This window comes from Microcaecilia unicolor, chromosome 7, assembly GCF_901765095.1.
Source record: "Microcaecilia unicolor chromosome 7, aMicUni1.1, whole genome shotgun sequence".
In the NCBI taxonomy this organism is placed as follows: domain Eukaryota; kingdom Metazoa; phylum Chordata; class Amphibia; order Gymnophiona; family Siphonopidae; genus Microcaecilia; species Microcaecilia unicolor.
Genome location: NC_044037.1, coordinates 208,711,649 through 208,735,825, shown reverse-complemented (window position 1 = coordinate 208,735,825; position 24,177 = coordinate 208,711,649). Strand labels below are relative to the sequence as shown.

Sequence of the window (24,177 nt, the reverse complement as noted above, 5' to 3'; positions counted from 1 at the left end):
TCATACAGGTGACCATTGTCGACAGCTGTCTGTCATGCAGGTAACGAGTTGATTTGGAGCATCTACCTGGTCTGTAGGGGCCAGATCTCTTACTGGTTGGTTGGGGATCAAATACTTATTTCCCTCTGCAGAATGCAAATAAATTCATATACTTTCCACAATGTGATTTTCCAGATTTAATTTGTGATGTGCTATCTCTCACTGTTACCAATAACCTACCCTTCAATTATGGGCTGCTCATGTCTTTGTCAGTGGGCAAACTTACAAAATCAGCAAGGGATCAAATACTTATTTCCCCCACTGTATATTAGAAATTCTAAAAATTCTTGAGCAATTATTTCCTTCTGTGTCAAAGATTTACTATGCTCCTCTTTTGTTAAAAAAAGATTCCTCTCAACCAATAGCTGCCGAGTCTGAATTTTCCTTTGCTCAGTTAAATGTGACTCAAACTCTGGAGGATGAAACTTATGGGATGAAACCTGAACTTTGATAGTGACTTTAGTTTTGGATCCAGATCGAGACTGGTTGCTGAGATTGTTTTTTAAAATTGTTTTTTAAATTGTAAAGTGAGAGCTTTTCCTGATGTGGCAAGGCCAATGTAGAAGTGACGCTAACAATTCCTGAAATTGAGACCTAGACTACAAAAATTGGGAGCGTTTTTTTGCTTACATTTTCCTTATAAATGTGTTGCAAAGTTGAATTCAATGAAATATAGGTTTATTTGACCCATGCCATTTAACTTTCTGGATTCTAGGGACCCTGTTTATTAAGCCGTGCAGTAGGCGCACTAAATTTTTAGCCTGCGCTAATGCTAGAGACACCCATATATTCCTGTGGTTGTCTCTAGCATTAGCATGCGCTAAAAGGTTAGCGCGCCTACAGTGTGGCTTAGTAAACAGGGCCCTAAATGTGCTATGTCTGTGCTCCCCTCATCCTCTATGCCAGTAACATCTACGCCATAGCTAATTAGTTTAGTCCAATGTTTACTTCCTTTCTTTTTTACCACTATTTTGATTTAAATTGCTTTGAATTGTACCTTGCTTTCTCTCCTCATTGTGGACTTTAAATTTAAGGAAGATAATTACTTTATATAAAGAATTTTCCTATTGTATTTAGGCTAATCTTAGTTTATAAGTCTGTTGTGATTGTTTTCAATTTTTTTTTCTGTATCAATAATATTCTTGGAATTTAATTTGAAAATTTTGATTAAAAAAATTATACAGAAGAGATGAGAGTATTGGTGCCTGACAAATCTCCAGAAAGCATGGCTAATGTGTGAGATTTTACTGCTAGGTCAATGGGTAGCGGTAAGATCTCAGACCCAAAATGGACGCACACCAATTTTTTGTGCCGCACGTCCATTTTCTGCTAAAAAAAAGAGGCCTTTTTGCAGGTATCCAATACACGTCTACACCAGCGCAGACCACTTTTTGGCGCACCTTAGTAAAAGGACCCCCAAGAGTCCAAAGTTTTAGAAACAGCTTCCTTGTGCGCAACCTCTTTGTAGTTTCTACCAGTGGTACAATGGATACTAAGAATTGACATCACATCAGTCATCCACTTTCTCCACATTCATTCTGTAAGGTTCATTGGAATTAAGGAAAAAGATCCAAAACTGTTTAGTATAATTTAAGATTCTCTGCCAGTCGTCCCATTATGGACAGTTCCATTCCACTGCTAGAGTTTTGTCTGTATATTCTGGGTGACATGCTTTGTAAAAGTGAAATTTAAAACTTCCTAACCTACACTATCAATGCCATAGTTGCTCATTTCAGTAGGAATTTCACCTAGTTTATTACTTAATTAGATTTAACCATTAATTACTGTTAAATACTTAAATGCAATCTGCCTTCATTATTTTTAGATTAGCAATAAAGCACTTAGGAGGAATAAAATGGCAATAATTGTGCTGCTTTGAGTAATTTTAAACCAAGTGCCTCAAATACTGCTATCTCAATGTCATTTCTATTTTTAATGTTGGTAATAATAAATGTTTCATTCTTGGAATTTTAAGTAAGTCAGATTTTGTACTTATATTTGCAATTTAAATATTATGGAGTGGAGGAGTGGCCTAATGGTTAGGGTAGTGGACTTTGGTCCTGAGGAACTGAGTTTGATTCCCACTTCAGGCACAGGCAGCTCCTTGTGACTCTGGGCAAGTCACTTAACCCTTCATTGCCCCATGTAAGCCGTATTGAGCCTGCCATGAGTGGGAAAGCGGGAGGTACAAATGTAACAAAAAACAAAACAATTTTATTGGGTCAGCAAAATGTCAGTACATCAGAAAGTATTAAAAGAGCTAACAGTACTCACAACAAGCTGAACAGAACAAAAGTAGACACTCATTTATAATAAACCCTGCCCCCACCCTCCCCTACCTGCACCCCCACCCCCTCGCAAGATCCAGTATAAACACAAAGTTGGGACAAAAGTTAACCATGCAAAATACGACTCTGAGATATAGAAGTCAAAGTGTTCGAAAAAGGTTCCCATGTGGCCTGGAAGCGGAGCCCTGCCAGAGATGCAAGGTCGTATATTTAGTGTTGCTCCAGTGAAAAGATACCAATCATCTGGGTACACCACATGTGAAAAGTGGGCATCTTGGAGGAGAGCCAGTTCTGCAGAATAACACAGAGGGTGAGCAACACTGTCCATCAGTAAAACTGAAGAAAACCTTTCCGCCCAGGTCTAGGGCATGGTATTGCCCCAAAAAGCAAACAAGGAGAAAGAAGAACTGCAGTCTTCTAGATTTGAAGAGGCAAAATGGGAAATCGTTCGCCAAAAGGAAGATATAGCTGAACAACTCCAAAACATGTGGCCAAGAGAAGTCTCAACAGTCCCATGTTTTGGGCAGTTTGCAGTCAGATGAAAATGTAACACGTACACCTTCTTGGGGGGAAACATAAAGGCACAGAACTATTTTACATTGCATCTCCCGAAAGGAAAGATTTTCAGTATGGGACCACAGATTTATGAGGCCCTGCAACAGCCAGTCCTCTTCCAGTGTGGCACCCAAGTCTTGGGACCAGGCCTGAAGAAGGGGCAAGTAGTCCCGCATAGGGGTATTTGTCCTGGAGATGACGATGATGAAACCGCAAAGGCACTTTGCGCTGAGAGTTTAAGGTGTAAGCACTGGAGAGATGCACATATAATTTCCTCTGTAAGGCAAGCTGTGGGCAATGAGGCTGCATAATGCTTGAGCTGCAAATAAGCATAGATGTCATGAGCAGGTAAATGTTATTCCTCTTGCAGGGAGGTGAAGGATTTTAAACAGCCTTCCTCTGTTAAGCATTGAAACAAATAATGAAGACCATGAGCATCCCACTGAAGAAAAGTAGGAGAATTCATTCCTGGTGGAAAAGCTCCATTGTTGTGAATTTACATATTTATATTAAAGAACAAGAAAACAGATAGCAGATGTAAATTCTCAAAGTGGATATATTCCAAACGCTAAAATGAAAATAAAATAAATTTTTCTACCTTTCATGTCTGGTGACTTTCTTTTTTCAATCATGCTGGTCCAGTATCTGATTCTGCTGCTATCTGTCCTCTTAACTCCATTTCCAGGGCTTCCTTTCCATTTATTTTTTTACTTTTCTCCTTTCTTCTTCATTTCTTGCTCTATATCCATTTCCAGCAATTTCTCCTCTCTCCCTGGGTCCTGCCCTCCCATCCATGTCCATTCTTGTCCCTCTCTGCCCTTCCCTCCTCCATCCATAGCCAGCAATCCTCCTCTCTCCCCTCCCCTCCATTTCCAGCAATTTGTCCTCTCCCTGGGCCCCCTTGTCCCTCTCTGCCCTTCCCTCCTCCATCCATAGCCAGCAATCCTTGCCTCCTCTCTCCCCTCCCCTCCATTTCCAGCAATTTGTCCTCTCCCTGGGCCCCTATGTCCATCCTTGTCCCTCTCTGCCCTTCCCTCCTCCATCCATAGCCAGCAATCCTCTCTCCCCTCCCCTTCCAGCAATTTGTCCTCTCCCTGGGCCCTGCCCTCCCATCCATGCCTCTCTGCCCTCCCATCCATGCCTCTCTGCCCTTCCCTCCGCACCCTGGGGCCTTTAAATCTTTTACTTCCGGTTGCAGCAGCGTCAGTGAAAGCGGAGCGCTGCCGACGTCTCCCTTCCCTTTGCGCTCTTGGTTCCCTCAGTGTCCGCCTTCTTCTGACGTCAGAAGAAGGCGGGACACTGAGGGAACCAACGAGTGCAAGGGAAGGGAGACGGTAGCAGTGGCGTAGCTAGGGTAGTTGACACCCGGGGCCGGTCATTGTTTAACACCCCCCCCCCCCCCAAATCCAGTACTAGGCATACCGAGAATACAAAACACTCACGACCTATAGAGCAATTTTACCATACCATAAGCAGTCGTTTCTACGAGTCACACAAGGAAAAGGAAAGCATCTTAAGCACTACAGTGAGCACTACAACATCAATTCACCTATTGTAAAACGAAACCAGACAGAATAGTACAGATCGTCAATCCTGCACAGTCAATGCCAACTGAAAGCCATGTCTTTTTCACAAACACAGATACACCCTAATCCACTATAGAATAAGTAATCATAAACTTTCTATTTAGACAAAAATTAAACTGAACCCCCGATGCCAGACTCGGCATACAATGCAACACCACAGAAACAGAAACTGTCCCCTAGTACTGTGCAAAATATAAAGACAGCAGATGTAAATTTGAAAAAACTAACAAATACCAATCACCACTTTACAAATTAACAAATAGAAATAAAACAAATACAGAAAATAAAATAATACCATTTTATTGGACTAATACATTTAGCTTCCAGAGGCCAAAATCTCCTTCCTCAGGTCAATACAGTGTAGTGCTGTTACAGTATCCTATCCTGATCTGAGGAAGGGGGTTTTGTTCTCTGAAAGTTAAGTCAAAATGTATTAAAATTAGTCCAATAAAAAGATTACCTTATTTACATGTTCTATTTATAAACATTTATTAACACAGCTAAAATACTATATCCGAAAGCAAAATAATAAAAATATATATTTACAGTTTGTTGTCTTTGGTTTCTGCTTTCCTCATCTTCTTTTCCCTGTCTTCCTTCCATCCAGCATCTGTCTTCGCTCTCTCTCTGCCATCCAGTGTCTGCCCTCTCTAATGTTCCTTCCATCCACATCTGCCCTCTATTTCTGCCCCTTCCATCCACCATCTGCCCCAGTCTGCCATCTCTCTCTCCCCCTTCCATCTGCCCTCTCTCTCTCCTTTCCCTCTAGCATTTGCCCTCTATCTCTGCCCCCTTTTATCTACTGTCTGCTCTTTCACTCCCTTCTATCCACTGTCTACCCTTTCTCTCTGCTTCTTCGAGTCACCATTTGCCCTCTCTCTTTCCCCCTGCCATCCATTCAGGGTCTGCCCTCCCTCTCACTCCCCATTCCATCCAGGATCTATCCCCCCTCTCTCACTGCCCCCTCTTTTCGGCTCCCAGTTCCCACCTGCGGCTGCCCCTAGTTCCAGATCCATTGATTCTCCCATCTACCCCTGCCCCAGGCATGACCCCATTCTCCCTCCTGCTCACTTTTCAGACCCCAGTTCCAGCTCCATGCCCCTTCTCCCATCTGTCTCCCACCCAGTCCCTTCTGCCCATCCGAGTCCCCCTCACCCCATCTGGCTCCCACCCAGTCCCTTCTGCTATCCAAGTGCCCCACCCTCACCCCATCTGTCTCCCACCCAGTCCCTTCTGCTCATCCGAGTGCCCCCCACCCTCACCCCATCTGTCTCCCACCCAGTCCCTTCTGCTATCCAAGTCCCCCCCACCTTCACCCCATCTGTCCCCCACCCTCACCCTGCCTCGTCTTCTCCCTGCCACCCGGTCTTTAAAAAGAAATTGCCGATGCGATAGCGAACGCAGCACCTCATGTGGAAGTAAAAGAAGCGGATCCGATCATCTCATTGGGCCTTCCTTCACTGTCCCGCCCTAGAGGAAATAGGAAGTTGCGTCAGAGGAGGGCGGGACAGTGAGGGAAGGCCCAATGAGATGATCGGATCCGCTTCTTTTACTTCCACACGAGGTGCTGCGCTCGCTATCGCGTCGGCAATTTATTTTTAAAGGGCTGGTGCGGGGGGGGGGGGGGTGACAGGATGAAGAGCAGCGGGAGCAGCGGCACCCCCCTTTCTGGTGACACCCGGGGCGGACCGCCCCCACCGCCCCGCCTTTGCTATGCCACTGGTCGGCAGCGCTTTTACTGATGCTGCTGCGACCAAAAGATATAAAGGCCTCGGCGGCGCGGGGCGAGGGTAAGCACCGCGGCGGCGCCCTCCAGAGGTGGGCGCCCCCCTGTGGCGCTTACCTCGCTTACCGCATCGGCACGGCCCTGGCAAGATGGTCTAGATATGACTTCTTTTAGCAGTTGAAGTTCCTGAAAATGATTATACTTTGCCATTTTGTTCTGTATGTCCATTTTAGGCATTCCATGCCATACTGGAATTAATAGAAAAATAATTATAGTGCTCAAAATTACTTATGGGGCTCATTTTCAAAGCACTTAGACTTACAAAGTTCCATAGGTTACTATGAGGTGTATTTTCGATAGAGCGTCTAAGTCAGACTTTGGATGTTTTGCGCTAAACATACCAAATCCAAAATAGGAAATATATCCATATTTGAAAAATGAAAAATATCTTTTTTTTTTTTTTTTTTGAAAATACCATTTTGAACAAGGTTTTGTGCTGTGTATGTTTATCTTTTTAGACAATTAAAAAAAAAAACCCACACAAGTTAAAAAAGCACAAACCAAACCATTGGGATGTAGGAGGGGTTAGCATTTTTAGCAGACTGGTCCACCAGACATCCCAGGAGAGCATTGGGGCACCCTAGGGGACACTGCTGTGGACTTCTTCATCTAAATGCTTCCATATGCACATCTCACTATTGCTCCCTTATCTTGTCTGTTGAGCCCTCTAAAACCCACCCAAAACCTACTACCCCCAACTGTACACTTATCTTGGAACGCTGTGATATTCCCTCTAGGATGGTGTGCTGCTCTCGGTCAAAAGCCCATGGAGTGTAATGCTTTATAATAGCGACCTCATGCTAGTGCAATTAGTACTTGTGGATCAAACTTCTTAACTTTAAAATGTTATTGTCCTCTGATGGTTCATGAAGAACAAGTTCCATTTAATATGTTAACATGGTTCATGTTTCGCCTAGAACGGCGTCCTCAGGAGAACGTATCTGCAGCTGGAGTTTGGCTGACCAAAAGGTGGAACTATACTCCAACCGGGACAAAATATGAAAACGCTAGCGCTTGTGCAGTCTGTTCTTATATGTCAGTGCTCCAAGATGTCATATTTTTCATGAATTTGGATAATCCATGTTAAGAAGTTTTGAATTTGAATATATGACATGGAGGGATAGAGATCAGTGCTATATTGGTGGTGTGGTGCCATTATATCTGTTGGTGACTCCGGTCTGTGTAATGCACCAAAAAAACTGAGAACTTATCACTATTATAATTTTATATTATTTTTGTTTCGTTTGTTAGAAATTATTTGGAGGTTTCTGGATTGAGTTGTCAGTACTAAATTTTAACTGTCAGACCCTCGACCATTCTTCTAACATTTGGAGATACCTTCTCATTGTTTCTACTCCCTCCAGGGAAGCCACTCTATTGGCTATGTTCATGTGATCTGCAAAAAGGCAAACCTTTCCTTCCAATCCTTAAGCAATATCTCTCACAAATATATTAAACAGAATTGGCCCCAGCACGGACTCCTGAGGAACTCCACTGCTCACTTTCCTTTCCACTGAGAGGATTCCATTTACCACTGGAGATAACAGCCAGTTTTTCGTGACTCTGCCCTTGGACCTCCCTGGCACTAACTAGGCAGTGCCATGGTGGTCGGAGCATATTCTTATTTGTTCATCGTCAAAAGATTGTAGAACTAAGTCTCCATAGAAGAGATTTGGGTGGTGTTGGTGCTTTCCAGAATAAAGTCAGACAAATTGGTGCATGATCAGAGATAATAATTGGTAAAATATTAGAAGTAGAAATTGATTAATAAATGTAATGTGGAGGAGCTTTTTTGATATGATGCTTAAGTCTGACTTTGGACGTTTTGCAAAAAATCTCCAAAATCTGAATAGAAAAGAAGGTCATTTGTTTTCTGGTCCATTTTTGAAAGCGCACAGAATGAACCATTGGGATGTAGGAGGAGCCATCATTTTTAGTAGACTGGTCCCCCTGACATCCCAGGAAACCAGTAGGGCACTCTGTTGCACTGCAATGGACTTCATAAAATGCTCCCAGGTACACATCTCACCATTGCTCCCTTACCTTGTCTGCTGAGCCCTCCAAATCCCACCCAGTACCCACTACCCCCCAACTGTACATCACTACCATAGCCCTTATGGGTGAAGGGGGCAACTATACGTGGGTAAAGTGCGTTTCTGGTGAGTTTTGGAGGGCTCACAGTTTCATCCACAAGTGTAACAGGTAAAGGGAGGTATGGGCCTGGGTCCACTTGTCTGCAGTGCACTGCACCCACCACTAGACTACTCCAGGGACCTGCATGCTGTTCTAATTCACCTGACTATAACATCTGAGGCTGACATAGAGACTGGCAAGTAATGTTTTTAATCACATTTTGGGGGGTGGGTGGGAGGGGATTAGTGACCACTGAGGGAGTAAGGGGAGGTCATCCCTGATTCTCTCCAGCGGTCATCTGGTCTTTTAGGGCACCTGTTTGTGCCTTATTCGTTATAAAAACAGGTGTAGCTGAAAACGTTTTAGTTTTAGCCCTGGACAGTTTTGTTGTGTTCCATTATGGCTGAAAAAGTCCAAGTTTTAGGAATACCCAAACCCGCCTTTAACATGCCCCTGACACACCCCCTTGTGATTTGAACACACTTCTGATGGACTTCATAGAAAAACGTCTAAAAATTGGTTTTGAAAATACCAATGTGGATGTTTTTGTGAGAAAAATGTCCAAATGCAGACGTATGCCACTTTTTGGATGTTTTTCTCTTTTGAAAATGAGCTCCATTAGGAAATAGTCCAGTCTTGAGAAATTATTATAAGGTGAGGAGAAAAATGTATACTCTCTGTGGAGTTTGGAAGTTGTAATCTCCAAGGCTTTAACAGTTGTAATTGCAACATTAAGGAAATTAGAGTGACAGAGGATTTAGAAGGAGCCATTTTAGATCTAGAGTGTCTAATATGGAAATTAAGATCACCTTCTACAGTAATAGGTATAGGATCAAAGGTTTTATTAAAACAAATTTCAGGTGAATCAGTATTTTGGGTATAAATATCAAACAGAAGTACAGGAGTGTTGTGTATATTAACCTTAAGAATGATCGGTCTGCCTAGGGGGTCTATTACTTGTTTTATAATTTGGTAGTGTAAATTTTTATGAAACATTTTTCCTACCATCTGAAGGAGCATCTATAAAGGAAGATATTCAATTACAAAGTGAATGAGTTTCCTGGAGAAATATGATTTCTGGTTTCATTTTTTAAAGATGCAATAGTGCTTTTTTTCTTTTAATAGGATGCTTTAATCTGTTCACATTCCAGGAGACTATAGTCAGTGGAAGTGTTAGAGCAGGTTTTGCCATATTATGAGAAGTATATAGAAGTTGATATTGAAATTACCATATTGATTGCTTGTAAATAGCATGTAGAAATAATGAGTGCAGTAGTATAGTATAGCATAGCTGAGTGATGAAAAAAACAAAAGGTATAAAGAACCTTAAGCTCAACCCACCGCATATAAATGTGAAACAGTGCTGCTAAGTGAGGACAAGAAAAACCCTCGAAGATCCCCCATTAATATTTCAAATTGACAATCAGAGGATAGATACCAAGGGCCTGTTTACTAAGCCGCTCTAGTGTTTTTAGCCCGTGTTAAAATTTGTGCGTACTAAACGATAGTGGCCCATATGTTCCTATGGGCAACTTAGCGTTTAGCGCATGCTAATTAGTGTGTGCTAAAAATGCTAACACGCCCTTAGCGCTGCTTTCTAAACAGAGCCTCAAGAGATTAATTAACATTAAATATAATGATGTATTTAACACTATTTGGTCTTAAATGTAATTAATATATTTTAAACCTAACAAGTAAATACAGTGATATTTGTTTTATAGCTGGTGTAAATCAGAGATGGATACGGAGATGTGGAGGGGCATAATCGAACGGGGCGCCCAAGTTTTCCTGAAGGCGTCCCTGCAGGACAGCCCCGTGAAGGAGCGGGGAAACCGCTATTATCGAAACAAGATGGGCGTCCATCTTTCGTTTCAATAATACGGTCGGGGACGCCCAAATCTCAACATTTAGGTCGACCTTAGAGATGGTCGACCTAAATGTTGAGATGGTCGACCTTAGAGATGGCCGTCCCTGGTTTTTGGCCATAATGGAAACTGAGGACGCCTGTCTCAAAAATGACCAAATCCAAGGCATTTGGTTGTGGGAGGAGCCAGCATTCCTAGTGCACTGGTCCCCCTCACATGCCAGGACACCAAGCGGGCACCCTAGGGGGCACTGTGGTGGACTTCACAAATTGCTCCCAGGTGCATAGCTCCCTTACCTTCGGTGCTGAGCCCCACAACCTCCCCCCTCCAAAACCCACGCCCCACAACTGTACACTACTACCATAGCCCTAAGGGGTGAAGGGGGGCACCTACATGTGGGTACAGTGGGTTTCGGGTGGGTTTTGAAGGGCTCAAATTTACCAGCACAAGTGTAACAGGTAGGGGGGGATGGGCTTGGGTCCGCCTGCCTTCACTGAACCCACTAAAACTGCTCCAGGGACCTGCATACTGCTGTCATGGAGCTGGGTATGACATTTGATGCTGGCAAATTAAAAAAAAAAAATTTTTGAGGATGGGTGACCACTGGGGGAGTAAGGGGAGGTCATCCCCAATTCCCTCCGGTGGTTATCTGGTCAGTTTGGGCACCTTTTTGAGGCTTGGTCGTGAAAAAAAATGGACCAAGTAAAGTTGACCAAATGCTTGTCAGGGACACCCTTTTTTCCATTATTAGCCGAGGACCCCCATCTCTTAAGCACGCCCCAGTCCTACCTTCGCTATGCCTCCGTGAACTTTGGTCGTCTCTGTGACAGACTGCAGTTGAGGGCGCCCAAAATCGGCTTTTGATTATGCCGATTTGGGCGACCCTAAGAGAAGGACGCCCATCTCCCGATTTGTGTCGGAAGATGGGCGCCCTTCTCTTTTGAAAATGCCCCTGTATGTAAACAACATGTTATTGTACATCATATTAAATTATAAGCATATTGTTATATACAATAGAGAAAAGGCTGTATCAGTGTTACCAGTAAATATAAATACACACACAGGTTTATGGAGACATTTCTTCTGACTGTATCTGGTCTAAAAAAAGCGTAAGCTCATCTGGTGAATCAAAAGGTTTTGTGGCATTATTTATTTTTCCATTCCTACGGGCAGGATATTGATGTCCATACTGCGTGCCTATAGCTTTGAATCTGGGTTATATCGCAGGCCATTGTTTGTGCCAAATCAGGAACGATTAAGAGTTTCTTACCCATGTTTTTCAGATCAATGATGTTCCGTGCTGCTGTTAAGAGCTGTAAAGCTAGTGGAAAGGAAAGTAGTTTAGCAAACACAGGTCTAGGATGTTGAAGTCCTTGTTTAAGGCCTGTGAGTGTTCTATGTGCTTGCTCAAATTGCAAGGAGACAGTTTTGTCAAGATGCAGCTGATCAGGCAGCCATGTTTTCAGGAAGCGTATCATATCAGTGTCTTCCACACCTTCTTTGAGACCAATTATCCTGATATTATTTCATCTACTTTGATTAGAGAGGTCTTCAATCTCCCTTTCTAGCTTATAAATCTATTTTTGAGTCTGTTCTTGATGTTGCGCCAGCAGTAGTGTAGTCTGATCAGCACGTGTTTCTAGTGATTTAGCTCTGAGTTGGAAGGTCGATATTGATGCGATGAGTGCCTGCATATTATTTTTTAGTTCACATGTCGCATCAAAATGTTTTGAGGTAAGATCTCTTAGTGCCCTTATTTTATCCATCAATATGTGTGTGAGGATGATGGTGTTGATTTTTTGATCGGAGCTTTTCAGGTGATGGTGAGTCCTGCTTAGTCTTTGATCAGGTCTGTAACAGGTTTGTTAAGACAGGTTTATTCGGGGGTTTTTTTTGCAATATATTTTGAGTTTTTGGAAAAACACAACAGAATAATAACACAATAACACAAATATGCAATACAAAAAGAGAAAAAAGAATAAGAATATTGTTAGTATGCCATTCAATCATTCAATGAGAATAAAATGTTTTCCAATATTTGGTGGACTAAAACATATCTTAGCGAGCTTGTAAATATTGTTCCAAGGGATCCCAAATTTTCTTTTTGGAGAGTATTGTATGCTGCTTCTCCGCTATAGAAAATTCCAATTTTTGATACTGCAAAACTGAATTCCACCAGAAGTGAAGGTTAAGCAAATGATTAGATTTCCAATTGAGTAAAATGTGCTTTTGAGCTACAGTAAGTAAAATACCCAATAACTTTGCTTGCGAAGTTGTGAGGTTAAGTTGCTGTGAGCATGATTTGAAAATTACTATCGAAGATGATAAAGCGCAATCCAATGACAAGATCTTTTGTATAATAGACCATATGTTTTCCCAGAACTTGAACATGTGTTCACATTCATATAGCATGTGAAGTAGAGTGCCTGTTTTTTGAGAACAATGCCTACATTTATCTGAACGGCGAAGACTACCTCTTGTTAATTTACGAGGTGTCCAATTGATTCTGTGGTAGAAAAGTACATAGATTAGAGAATTGATGCACAGGACAACAGTTTCAACATCTTCGACTAAAAATAAAACCACTGTTCTTCAACTAGAACTTGTCCTGTATCTGTTTGTCAATTGTTTTGGAGCACCACATTAAAATTATATGTTGATTTTGTTAACATTTTGTATATCTTTGATGCAGTGTGGCCTTCTATAAGTAGAGATTGTGCAATGCTATAGAGAGAAGGCTGCTGAGGTGACAATTGGGAAAAAAACAGGAGAGGCAGCAATACAATGAGTTTAACTGTAGCCATTTGTAATAAGCAGACGATGGTAAAGAAAATTTTTCTTCTAAATCTGAGAGAGGTCGAAAAGACTTATTATGAATTATATCTGAGACAGTCTAAATTCCTTTATCAATCCTTTCTTTCCAAAAGAAATGGAGTTTGTTTATTAGTATATATGTATTATACCATAGTGACATGAGGAAAGACGATGAGAAAGATTTAACAGTAGCAGAGATTGTAGGGTCTATGCTCTGAGAAGATAAGCAAATAGAAGAGAGTAACATTGGGAGAGCAAATGGATGCACCATAACTTCTTCAAATGTTAACCAAATTGGTTTATAGTCAGTCTTTTGGAAAACCCAGTTGCAACCTTGTTAAGAGATAAAGGATTTGTGATAGTTGAGAAAATCTGGGATCAATACACCTCCAGTATCTTTAGTGATTTTAAGTTTTCTAATAGCTATTTTGGGTCTTTTATTCCTCCATAAGAAACTACTTAACAACTTATAGAATGATAACGGGAACATTATGGGGAGCACACTGAGAATGTAGTTGACTTTGGGAGCTATCATTTTAATAGTTTCAAGGCAACCCTACCAGGAGAGAGAAAGGGGATGCCAAGAATGCAGTAGTAGCTTAAGGAAATTAAGAATTGCCTCAGCATTATATTCAATGGTATCAGTCAGGGAAGTATACAGATCAATTCCTAGGTATCTAATTTTTGGTCTGGACCAAACCAAAGGAAACTGCGAGATCAGGGAGAGCATAAGAATTTAGCAGGAGAAGCTCAGTCTTTTGTTGATTGATTTTGTAGCCAGAAAAATATAAATATGAAAATGTATTAATAACTTGAAGAAGCTCAGGTATTTAACTATAAGGATGAGAGAGGTACAATAAAACATCATATGCTGAGCATTTGACTTCAAGATCTCTATAAAACAATACCTTTTGTAGCATGATGGGCTGTTATTGCAATTAGGAGAGGTTCAAGTGCTACATTAAAAAGATAAGGAACGAGGGGGACAGCCTTGCCTTGTGCCACGTTTGACTGATTTTGTCTGACAGTGAATTATTTGTAATAACTCTGGCTATAGGATTGGCATATAATGTTTTTATTTTACTTAGAAATTCAGGAGGCCATCCAAACCATTTCAAAGTTGTGAATAGGTAGTCCCGCTCTACCCTATCAAAGGCTTTCTCCACATCTAGAGATTACTAAGGGTTCCTCACAAGAGACAGCCATGTGAGAGATATGGAGAAACAGACGTGTGTTATCACTGATAAGCCTACCTGGCGTAAATCCAATTTGATTGGGATGTATGATTTTTGAAATAAATTTTTTGATTCTGTTTGCTAAAATTTTAGCATAAAGTTTGTAGTCCATTTAATAAAGAAATAGGGCAGTAGTTAGAGACTAACATAAGGTCCTTGTTAGGTTTAGGTATTACAGTGATAATTGCTTCGGAGAATAAGCTGTGTGATACATTATCTGGAGATAATGAGCGAAAGGAGAATATGTGAGAGATCAGTTTTGAAAAGTTTATAGGACTCTATCGGAATCCCATCTGATCCTGGAGTTTTCTTTTTAGGGGTGTCTCTAATTGCATGGTGAAGCTCTTCCTCTGTGATCTGTTTCGAAGGGATTCAATATCATTCTCCGACCATTGCGGCCTCTCAATTGAGGATAAAAATTTATATACATTGCTATGAGTATTAAGGGATTCTGATTGGTACAAGTTGGAATAGAAATCATAAAATGCCTTAGAAATGTCCTCTCTCGACGTACTAGTTTATTGTTTAGACAATTTAATAGCAGGAATTTGAACTTTGAGTCGTTTCCTTTTCAGATAATTTGTTAGTAATGTACTACTTTTATCTTTTTCAGCATAATATTTAGAACGCAGTTCAAAAATTTCTTGTCCCGCTTTAAGACTAAGCAGTTTATTTAATTTGTATTTTAAGTTGCAGAGGGTATTGAGTAAAAGAGTATTCCCTGACTGAATATAATTAGCTTCTGTAACTTTGATTTGTGATTCCAATTCCGTAATTTGAGTTTTATCTTTTTTTTTTGCCTTGTATGAAGCCAAAGAAACAAATTCACCCCTCAGTGGAGCTTTAAAAGCTTCCCAAACCGTATTGGTGTTTATTAAAGTAGGAGTATTTATTTTGAAAAATTTGCTCAATGAAAGATTTAATTTTTGAAAAAACTTCCCCATCACTAAGAAGATTAGGGGATAATCTCCATAACGGAGACTTCTTGGGAGAAAAGGCTAACCAATTTAGAGTTAAGGAGACCTGTGCATGATCAGAAACTACTATAGGTGAGATGGAGGAGGTCTTAAGAGAATTGGAAATTAAGAAGTAGTCCAATCTGGAAAAACTTGTATGTGGAGCAGAAAAAAAGGTAATTCTTTAGAGGTAGGATTGCATAATCTCCACGGGTCAACAAGGTGCAACTGGTCAATAAATGAGTGTAAAGTGGTAAATGATTTAGAAGATGATAGTTTGATTTGTGAGTATCTATCTAGGTGATAATCCATAGGAATGTTGAACTGTCCAGCCATAAAAAATCGTGTAGTATTTGGAGAATGAGTTTCTTGTAAGAAAATAATTTCTGGTTTGAGTTTTTTAAGATATATAAGAACTTTTAAACCATTTACATTCCATGTCACTATGTTAATAGGCAGCAAAGAGAGGGAGCTTTACTGAACTCGTGACTAGAGGAGTGTGTTCATGAGAGTATTTCTTATTGATTTTAAGTGAAGTTTTGGCATTTATATGATTTCTTCCTGAAGGGACAGCACGACGGCGCAGCATATTGCTTCCATTAAATGCACTAAATTTTATAATACAGCCATACGCACTGTGCTACACTTCGTGACCCCTGACGCAGGCGCTCAGCGGTGAAACACGGACCGTGTCAGGTCCTTTCAAAGATTTGTTCCTCAAAACACATGATTAAAGGTTTTATTCCCCCCCCCCCCCCCCCCTTTTTTAAGGCTCCTGGTACTTTTTTGTTTTGCTTTTTGGACTATGTTAATAGGAAAATCAGTGCCGCTTTGAGACATTATAATTTATAAAGAAATACATGTCAAGTGTTAGTAGTCCACAGTAGTGAATGATTCGAGAATGTTGACTGCAATATGCATACTAAACAGGAAATAGAGAGAAATGGCATAAAGAACTAAATAGGTAGTTCAACAAAGAAAGTGAGACTGAAAGTAAAGATGAGAGAACACTCAAAGACATCCCTGTATTGTGCTACAATAAAAAGATAAAGAGTTGTCTGTCCAAACCTAAAAATAACAAAGTTATTAGAATTTTCACATAGTAATAGCAGAGTTATTCTTCTCATAAAGAATGAGATAAAATGCTTGAATAACAGGAAATAGTGAATTATTGCGTCATGTCCTACATATAGTCGGAGACCAGGGTGAATAAACATGTGCATGCATGTGCCTATAATTATTTGGACATTTTCACAAGAGCCTGTAAACACACTTTTATACATACGTATATATGTATATATAACCTTAGTCATACGCACACATATCTAGCAGGAGGTCATTTTCCATAATCATCTAACTAAGTGAAATAAAGGAGAAATTATAATCATTTGAAGTATAACACTTTTTGGAGAAATAGGGTTTAGACCTAATTAACGTGAGTATAGCAATCAAGAGTTATGAGATTCTTGCAAAAGAGAGAAAGAGGGGAGACTCCATTTTGAGAAACAATTATGCTGAATACCTGGAATATAGACAATTACAAAAGAGAGGATAAGCCATGTATCCATTCCAATTGATTGATGTTGATCTAAGAACTGCTGAAGTTGTTCCAGAGAATAAAAAAAATTGGTGGAATTATGTAAAGTTACTGTCATGCGGGCAGAGTACTGTAATCCATATCTGGCGCCTAGAGACTTGAGACGGGTCTTCATCTCCAGAAAAGCCTTCCGTTTCCTGGCTATGGTTTTGGCCAGATCGGATACAATTAGAAATTGTTTCCTATCAAACTTAAGATTATCTGAATTCCGTGCTGCAGTTAAAACCTGCAGTGCCTGTGGAAAACGCAGGAGTTTTGCCACAATAGGACATGGTTGCTGAGATCCTTGCCTAAGCTGCGATTGTGATCTGTGTGCTCTTTGAAATTGCAACGGAAGATCCGAGGATAATTGAAGAATTTGGGGGATCCACGTTGTAAGGAATTTAGCCATGTCCAACCCTTCCGCTCCTTCCTTCAAACCAATAATTCTAATATTGTTTCTTCGATTCCTGTTAGAGAGGGCTTCTATCTCCAATTCCAATTTGCGAATATGCTGATCTGTTCTTTCCTGATGCTGCTCCATATTGAGAGTGGATTGATCTGTACGCGTCTCTAACTTTTCAATCCTGACCTGGAAAGCCGATAAAGAAGAGGTAAGAGTTTGCAGTTCTGTTTTCAGATCGAATGTAGTTTGATAATGTTTAGTTGTAAGTTCTTTTAGGGCGCTGATTTCTTCCATGATGATATCTGAAGCAGAATGCAGTAGTTTCGCGTGTGTGGCCTTCTCTGGCGTCGGTGGATCAGTTTTTGTTTGTTTAGATCCGGACTGTATTAAACTCAGAGATTCCGATTTGGTTGACTTTAGATAGAGACATTGTGCATTCAGGATCTGAACATAAGCAGTTTTAGAAGAAAAAATTCTGCCTATAGTTTGGAACGATTTTCTAGAAAAATACAGAGGAGAGAGTTCTTCAAGCGTCTGATCTCATCAGTGGCTCAACAGCGCCCCCCCAGTTTATTTGGTTTTGTCGTTGACATCATTTGTATATCAGGTCTGTAACAGGTTTGATAAGTCAGGGTTATTCAGTTTTGTCGTCGACATCATTTGTATATTGTTAAAGCAGTAGTAGTAGTATGCTGATTCACCTGATTTTTAAAATCAAACCTTTGATCCTATACCTATTATTATAGCAGGTGATCTTAATTTTCCTATTGATATTTGGCTAGACACTCTAGATCTAAAATGGCTCGTTCTGCTAATTGGCTGCAGCAAATTATTACAAAGGAGGAGAAAAAAGTTTTTTTTTTTTTCAACTCTTGGTACAATGTTCTAGAAAAAAGAATGGAGGAGCAAAATGCTTTAAGTGTCCACCTCAATCATCATCTCAACAGCGCCCCCTAGCCTTTCTATATGTTGACAGAGCATAGTGTATCCATAAGTCTGCTATATAAATATTTGTGAAATGGGCTAGTCTCCCATGAATATTTACTTTTCTGTAATTGTGTCTGCATACATATAATAAATTATTTTTTTTTCTGCTGCCATGCTTCCTCAAGCCTTACATATGGGGGAAAGGGGTTTTTCTTGTCAAATTCAGATATGTGATTGATTTAGCAGAATTCCGAAAGAACAGCAGTTAATTAGCTAATGCAAAATTATGTATGTGTTTTCAGGTACAAGTACAGTAAAGCTGAAATCTGTCTCCTTATCTGATGCTCAACATGAATCGTGCCTTTAGCAGGAAAAAAGGTATGATATTTGTGTTGTATTGGAAACTGGTTTCTGTATGCTATAATTTCTGCTTTTACTGTAATTTCAATATCGGTATGACACATGAGTAATTTGGTATGTGGATAAAGAGTTGTTCTTTATAAAGTCTGACTTGAAAGTAATAACTTTCCTGGGATTACAGTCAAGTGAAAGGAAAATGGGTAGACTAGACTGATTGCATAGATGAGGATATTTTCTTTAATTTTTTATGAAGTCAGTCCAATTATGTATGTTTTAAATAGATTTCTAAGAGAAACATTGGGATGAGAGATCTTTGGAAAAATCCATTGTTTAGTTTTTGTGTTTATACTACCCCACTCTATTATTTTCCTTATTCTTTTGAATCCATCTCTGTGATTCATAATCCACAAACTGTTAAGTTCCCTGTTTTATAAACTCACATCTCTTTGAGTAGAGATTGAGCACTGTGGTGCCAGCAGAATGTATTTCTCTTTAGATCTATTTCAAGTGCTATGCTTTCAGCACTTTGTCAGTTCTACCATTAATTCAGTAGCCCCATTTATTCTTGATCGCTTTCTGAACAAACGGTGGTATATATGATGTTACAAACAGCTGTCAGATAAAGGTCTCGCTCTCTCTCTCTCTCTCTCTCAGTATTTGATCCAGGAATATATAATAATAATTTTTAAAAAGCATAAAAGCACATTTGCTTGCCTGTAACTGATGTTCTCCATAGACAGTGGGATTAATCAGGCACATACGTGGGTGAAATCATCTGACGATGCTGGAACAGAACGAGGCTTAGAAATAGACTAAACTTCTGAATATGTGTGGCTGTTCCCATGCACAGATGTGCCCCCATCTCCTCTGTTAGTTTAAAACTTAGAATCAGCTTGTCAAGGAGGCAGCTGGGATTTTGTACTTAATTAGTCTTTCTGTCTACAGAGAACATCTGTTACAGATAAGTAACTTTGCCTTATCCATTGACAAGCAGGATTCAATCAGGCACACCAGTGGGTTACTCTGAAGTTCAGGGCTGCTCTGCTTCTGTGCTAATTGTCTTAATGTAATGGAGCAACCCATTCGTATGTTGGGTCAAGACTTGCACAGTTCATAAGGACAGATTGTTCAGTACTGTTTGACAAAATGCACTGTGTCTGACTGTCTGACAAAACTGGTCCAAGCTGTAGTGTGAAATGAAGTTATTGGAATGAGGACTGGTAGCTGCTTTGCAGAAACTCTAGATAAATTTAAGAGAGCTAAGATAGCAGCAGTGGCTCTGATTTGATAATGATTTACTCTGTTGATGAGATGGATCTCAACTAGGTGTATATGATGCTATCAGATTTGCTAGTACATGCTTTCCCACTGGAATACTAAGTCCATTTGAGTCAAAATGAAATGAAAAGCTGCATAAATATTCCTATAGACTATATCTTTTTCCGTGTAGTGAGAGAGGTTGTTTACAGTCTAGAATATGTAGTTTATTTAATTATTTGCTGCATTTCTATCCCACATTTTCCCACCTATTTGCAGGCTCAGTGTGGTTTCCCACACTGATGTTGAGGCTTAGGGTAGGAGATGGGAAATACTATTTTTTCATTAATGTGAAAAAATGTTTTTTTTTGTTTGGAAGGAATTTAGAACTTAAGACACTCTTAATTATGATGGCTCATTTGTGTCTAAGGCTTGCAGGTCACTAACAGGCTCATTTTTAAAAGAGAAGGACGCCCATCTTTCGACACAAATCAGAAGATGGCCGTCCTCACAGGGTCGCCCAAATTGGTATAATCAAAAGCTGATTTTGGGTGTCCCCAACTGCTTTCCGTTGTGGGGACAACCAAAGTTCACGGGGGCGTGTCGGAGGTGTAGCGAAGGCGGGGCTTGGGCATGCCTAACACATGGGCATCTTCGACCCATAATGGAAAAAAAAGGGCGAGTTTACCTGGTCCTGCTTTTCTTACGACCAAGGCACAAAAAGGTGCCTGAACTGACCAGATGACCACCGGAGAGAATCGGGGATGACCTCCCCTTACTCCCCCAGTGGTCACTAACCCTCTCCCATCCTCAAAAAACATCTTTAAAAATATTTTGTGCCAGCCTCAAATGTCATACTCAGAACCATCACAGCAGTATGCAGGTCCCTTGAGCAGTTTTAGTGCAGTGCACTTCAGGCAGGCGGACCCAGGCCCAACCCCCCCCACCTGTTACACTTGTGGTGGTAAATGTGAGCCCTCCAAAATCCACTTGAAACCCACTGTATCCACATCTAGGTACCCCCCTTCACCCGTAAGGGGTATGGTGGTGTTGTACAGTTGTGGGGAGTGGGTTTTGAGGGGCTATGTACCTGGGAGCAATTTGTGAAGTCCACTCCAGTGCCCCCTAGGGTGCCCGGTTGGTGTCCTGACATGTCAGGGTGACCAGTGCACTACGAATGCTGGCTCCTCCCACGAACAAAGGGCTTGCATTTGGTTGTTTCTCAGATTGGTGTCCTTAGATTCCATTATCGCCGAAAATCAGAAATGACCATCTCTAAGGATGACCTAAGTGTCAAGATTTGTGCGTTCTCGATCGAATTATCGAAATGAAAGATGGACGTCCATCTTGTTTCGATAATACGGGTTTCCCCGGCTCTCCACCAGAATGTTTTGTTAGGGCGTCCTCAGCAAAACTTGGGCGTCCCTTTCAATTATGCCCCTCATTCTTCTAGCTTAGGTTGTGACTAGAAAAAGTACTTTAAGTGTTATGTGTTTTAAAGATGAGGATTCCATCTGCTGTAATGGTGGTCTTATAAGAGAAGCAAACATGATGCTCTGATCATAAAGGACTAGTTAGAAAATAAGAACATAAACATTACTATACTGGGACAGACCGAAGGTCCATAAAGCCCAGCATCCTGTTTCCAATAGTGCCCAATCTAGGTTACAAATACCTGGCAAGATCCCAAAACAGTACAATACATTATATGCTGCTTAATAAGCAGTGGATTTTCCCAAAGTTCATTTTAATAATGGCTTATGGACTTTTCTTTTAGGAAGCTATCCAAATCTTTTTTAAAACCCCGCTAGGCAAACTGCTTTTACTATATTCTCCAGCAACGAATTCCAGAGTTTAATTACACGTTGAGTGAAGAAATATTTTCTCTGATTAATTTTAAATTTATTACTTTGAAGTTTCATTGCATGCCCCCTAGTCTTAGTATTTTTGGAAAGAGTAAACGAGCGATTCACGTCTACCCATTCCATTCCGCTCAAAATTTTATAGACCTCTTATTGTATGTCCCCTCAGCTGTCTCTTCTCCAAGTTGAAGAGCCCTAGCCGCTTTAGCCATTCCTCATAGGGAAGTCATCCCATCCCCTTTATCATTTTTGTTGCGCTTTTCAGTACCTTTTCTAATTCCACTATATCTTTTTATTTGAGATGCGGTGACCAGAATTGCACACAGTATTCGAGGTGTGGTCGAACCATGGAGTGATACAAAGGCATTATAACATCCTCATTTTTGTTTTCCATTCCTTTTCTAATATTACCTAACATTCTATTTTCTTTCTTAATTCCTTTCCTGGGTGACTCCTAAAGTGGAACCTTGCATTACATAGCTATAGTTCAGGTTCCTCTTTCCCACATGCATCATTTGCACTTGCTCACATTAAATGTCATCTGCTATTTGGATGCCCAGTTTCCCAGTCCATAAGGTCCTCTTGTAATTTTTCACAATGCTCTTGTGATTTAAGAACTTAGTGTCTTCAGCAAATTTAATTACCTCACTTGTTACTCCCATTTCTAGATCATTTATAAATATGTTAAAAAGCAGTGGTCCCAGCACAGACCCCTGTGGAACCCTACTATCTACCCTTCTCCATTGAGAATAATGACAATTTAACCCTAAACTCTGTTTTCTTGTCTTTTATCTAATTTTTAATCCACAATAGAACACTACCTCCTATCCCATGACTCTCCAATTTCCTCTGGAGTCTTTCATGAGGTACTTTGTCAAAATCCAGATACTCAATATCGACCGGTTCACCTTTATCCACATGTTTGTTGACCCCTTCAAAGAAATGTAATAGATTGGCGAGGCAAGATTTCCCTTCACTAAATCCATGTTGACTTTGTCTCATTAATCCATGCTTTTGAATATGCTCTGTAAATTTGTTCTTTATAATAGTCTCTACTATTTTGCCCAGCACCGATGTCAGGTTCACTGGTCTATAATTTTCCGGATCACCTTTTTTAAAATCGGCATTACATTGGCCACTCTTCAATCGTCCGGTACTGTGATTGATATTAAAGATAAATTATCAATAGTTCTGCAAGTTCATTTTTCGATTCTGTCAGTACTCCAGGATGAATACCATCCAGTCTAGGCAATTTGCTACTCTTCAGTTTGTTAAATTGTGCCATTATCGGGCTCATTTTCGAAAGAGATGGACGTCCATCTTTCGACATAAATCGGAAGATGGACATCCTTCTCCCAGGGATGTCTAAATCGGTATAATCGAAGCTTGATTTAGGACATCATCAACTGTACTCCTTCACAAGAATGGCCAAAGTTCAAGGGGGCGTGTCGAAGGTGGGACTTGGGCGTGCCTAACACTTGGACGTCCTTGACCCATAATCGAAAAAAAACAAGGACGTCCCTGATGTGCACCTGGACCTGTTTTTCTTACGACTAAGGCACATAAAGGTGCCTGAAATGACCAGATGACCACTGGAGGGAATCGGGAATGACCTCCCGTTACTCCCCCAGTGGTCACCAATCCCCTCCCACCCTCAAAAAACATCTTTTTTTTATTTTTTTTTATTTATACTTTTCAAACTTTACAATTCAAGACAAACTTGCTAAGTAAATCCAGACATAATATTATAAAATTATCACATTCATCTTACGAAGATACATTAATGCCCTTTTTATATCACAAAATAAGAGCAAGGCGTTACTAAGAATAAATGGGGAAAAATTATAAGTAAATATAACAAAAAACATCTTTAAAAATATTTTGTGCCAGCCTCAGATATCATACTCAGGTCTATCACAGCAGTATGCAGGTCCCTGGAGCAATTTTAGTGGGTGCAGTGCACTTCCGACAGGTGGACCCAGCACCATTCCCCTCTACCTGTAACGTGGCGGAAACAGTGAGCCCTCCAAAACCCAGCAAAAACCCACTGTACCCACATCTAGGTGTCCCCTTCACCCGTAAGGGCTGTGGTAGTGGGTTTTGGGGGGCTCAGCACACAAAGTAAGGGAGCTATGTTCCTCGGAGCAATTTATGAAGTCCACTGCAGTGCCCCCTAGGGTGCCCGGTTGGTGTCCTGGCATGTCAGGGGGACCAGTGCCCTACAAATGCTGGCTCCTCCCACGACCAAATGGCTTGGATTTTGTCGTTTTGACATAAACGTCTTTGGTTTTGAAAATCGGCAAAAATCAGAAACGTCCATGTCTAGGGACGGCAAAATTTCACGATTTGGACGTCCCTGATGGTATTTTTGAAATGAATGATGGACGTCCATCTTGTTTAGAAAATACGGGTTTCCCTGCCCCTGCATTTGGACGTTTTGCAAGGACGTCCAAATTGCAACTTGGATGTCCTTTCAAAAATGCCCCTCCACATCTTCCAGGTTTATAGAGATTTCAGTTTCTCTGACTTGTC

General features: G+C 40.6%; 1 protein-coding gene across 3 annotated transcripts in view; it reads left to right on the top strand.

Moving 5' to 3' along the window:
- The window catches only part of GULP1 (GULP PTB domain containing engulfment adaptor 1), a 360,071-nt gene that overhangs the window by 97,348 nt on the left and 238,546 nt on the right, over positions 1–24,177 (top strand). For all 3 annotated transcript variants that reach the window (XM_030209287.1, XM_030209289.1, XM_030209288.1), the window contains exon 2: positions 18,469–18,544. In XM_030209287.1, the coding sequence (XP_030065147.1) occupies positions 18,508–18,544 (37 nt within the window). In that variant the 5' untranslated portion in view covers positions 18,469–18,507. The remainder of the gene's footprint in view (positions 1–18,468; positions 18,545–24,177) is intronic.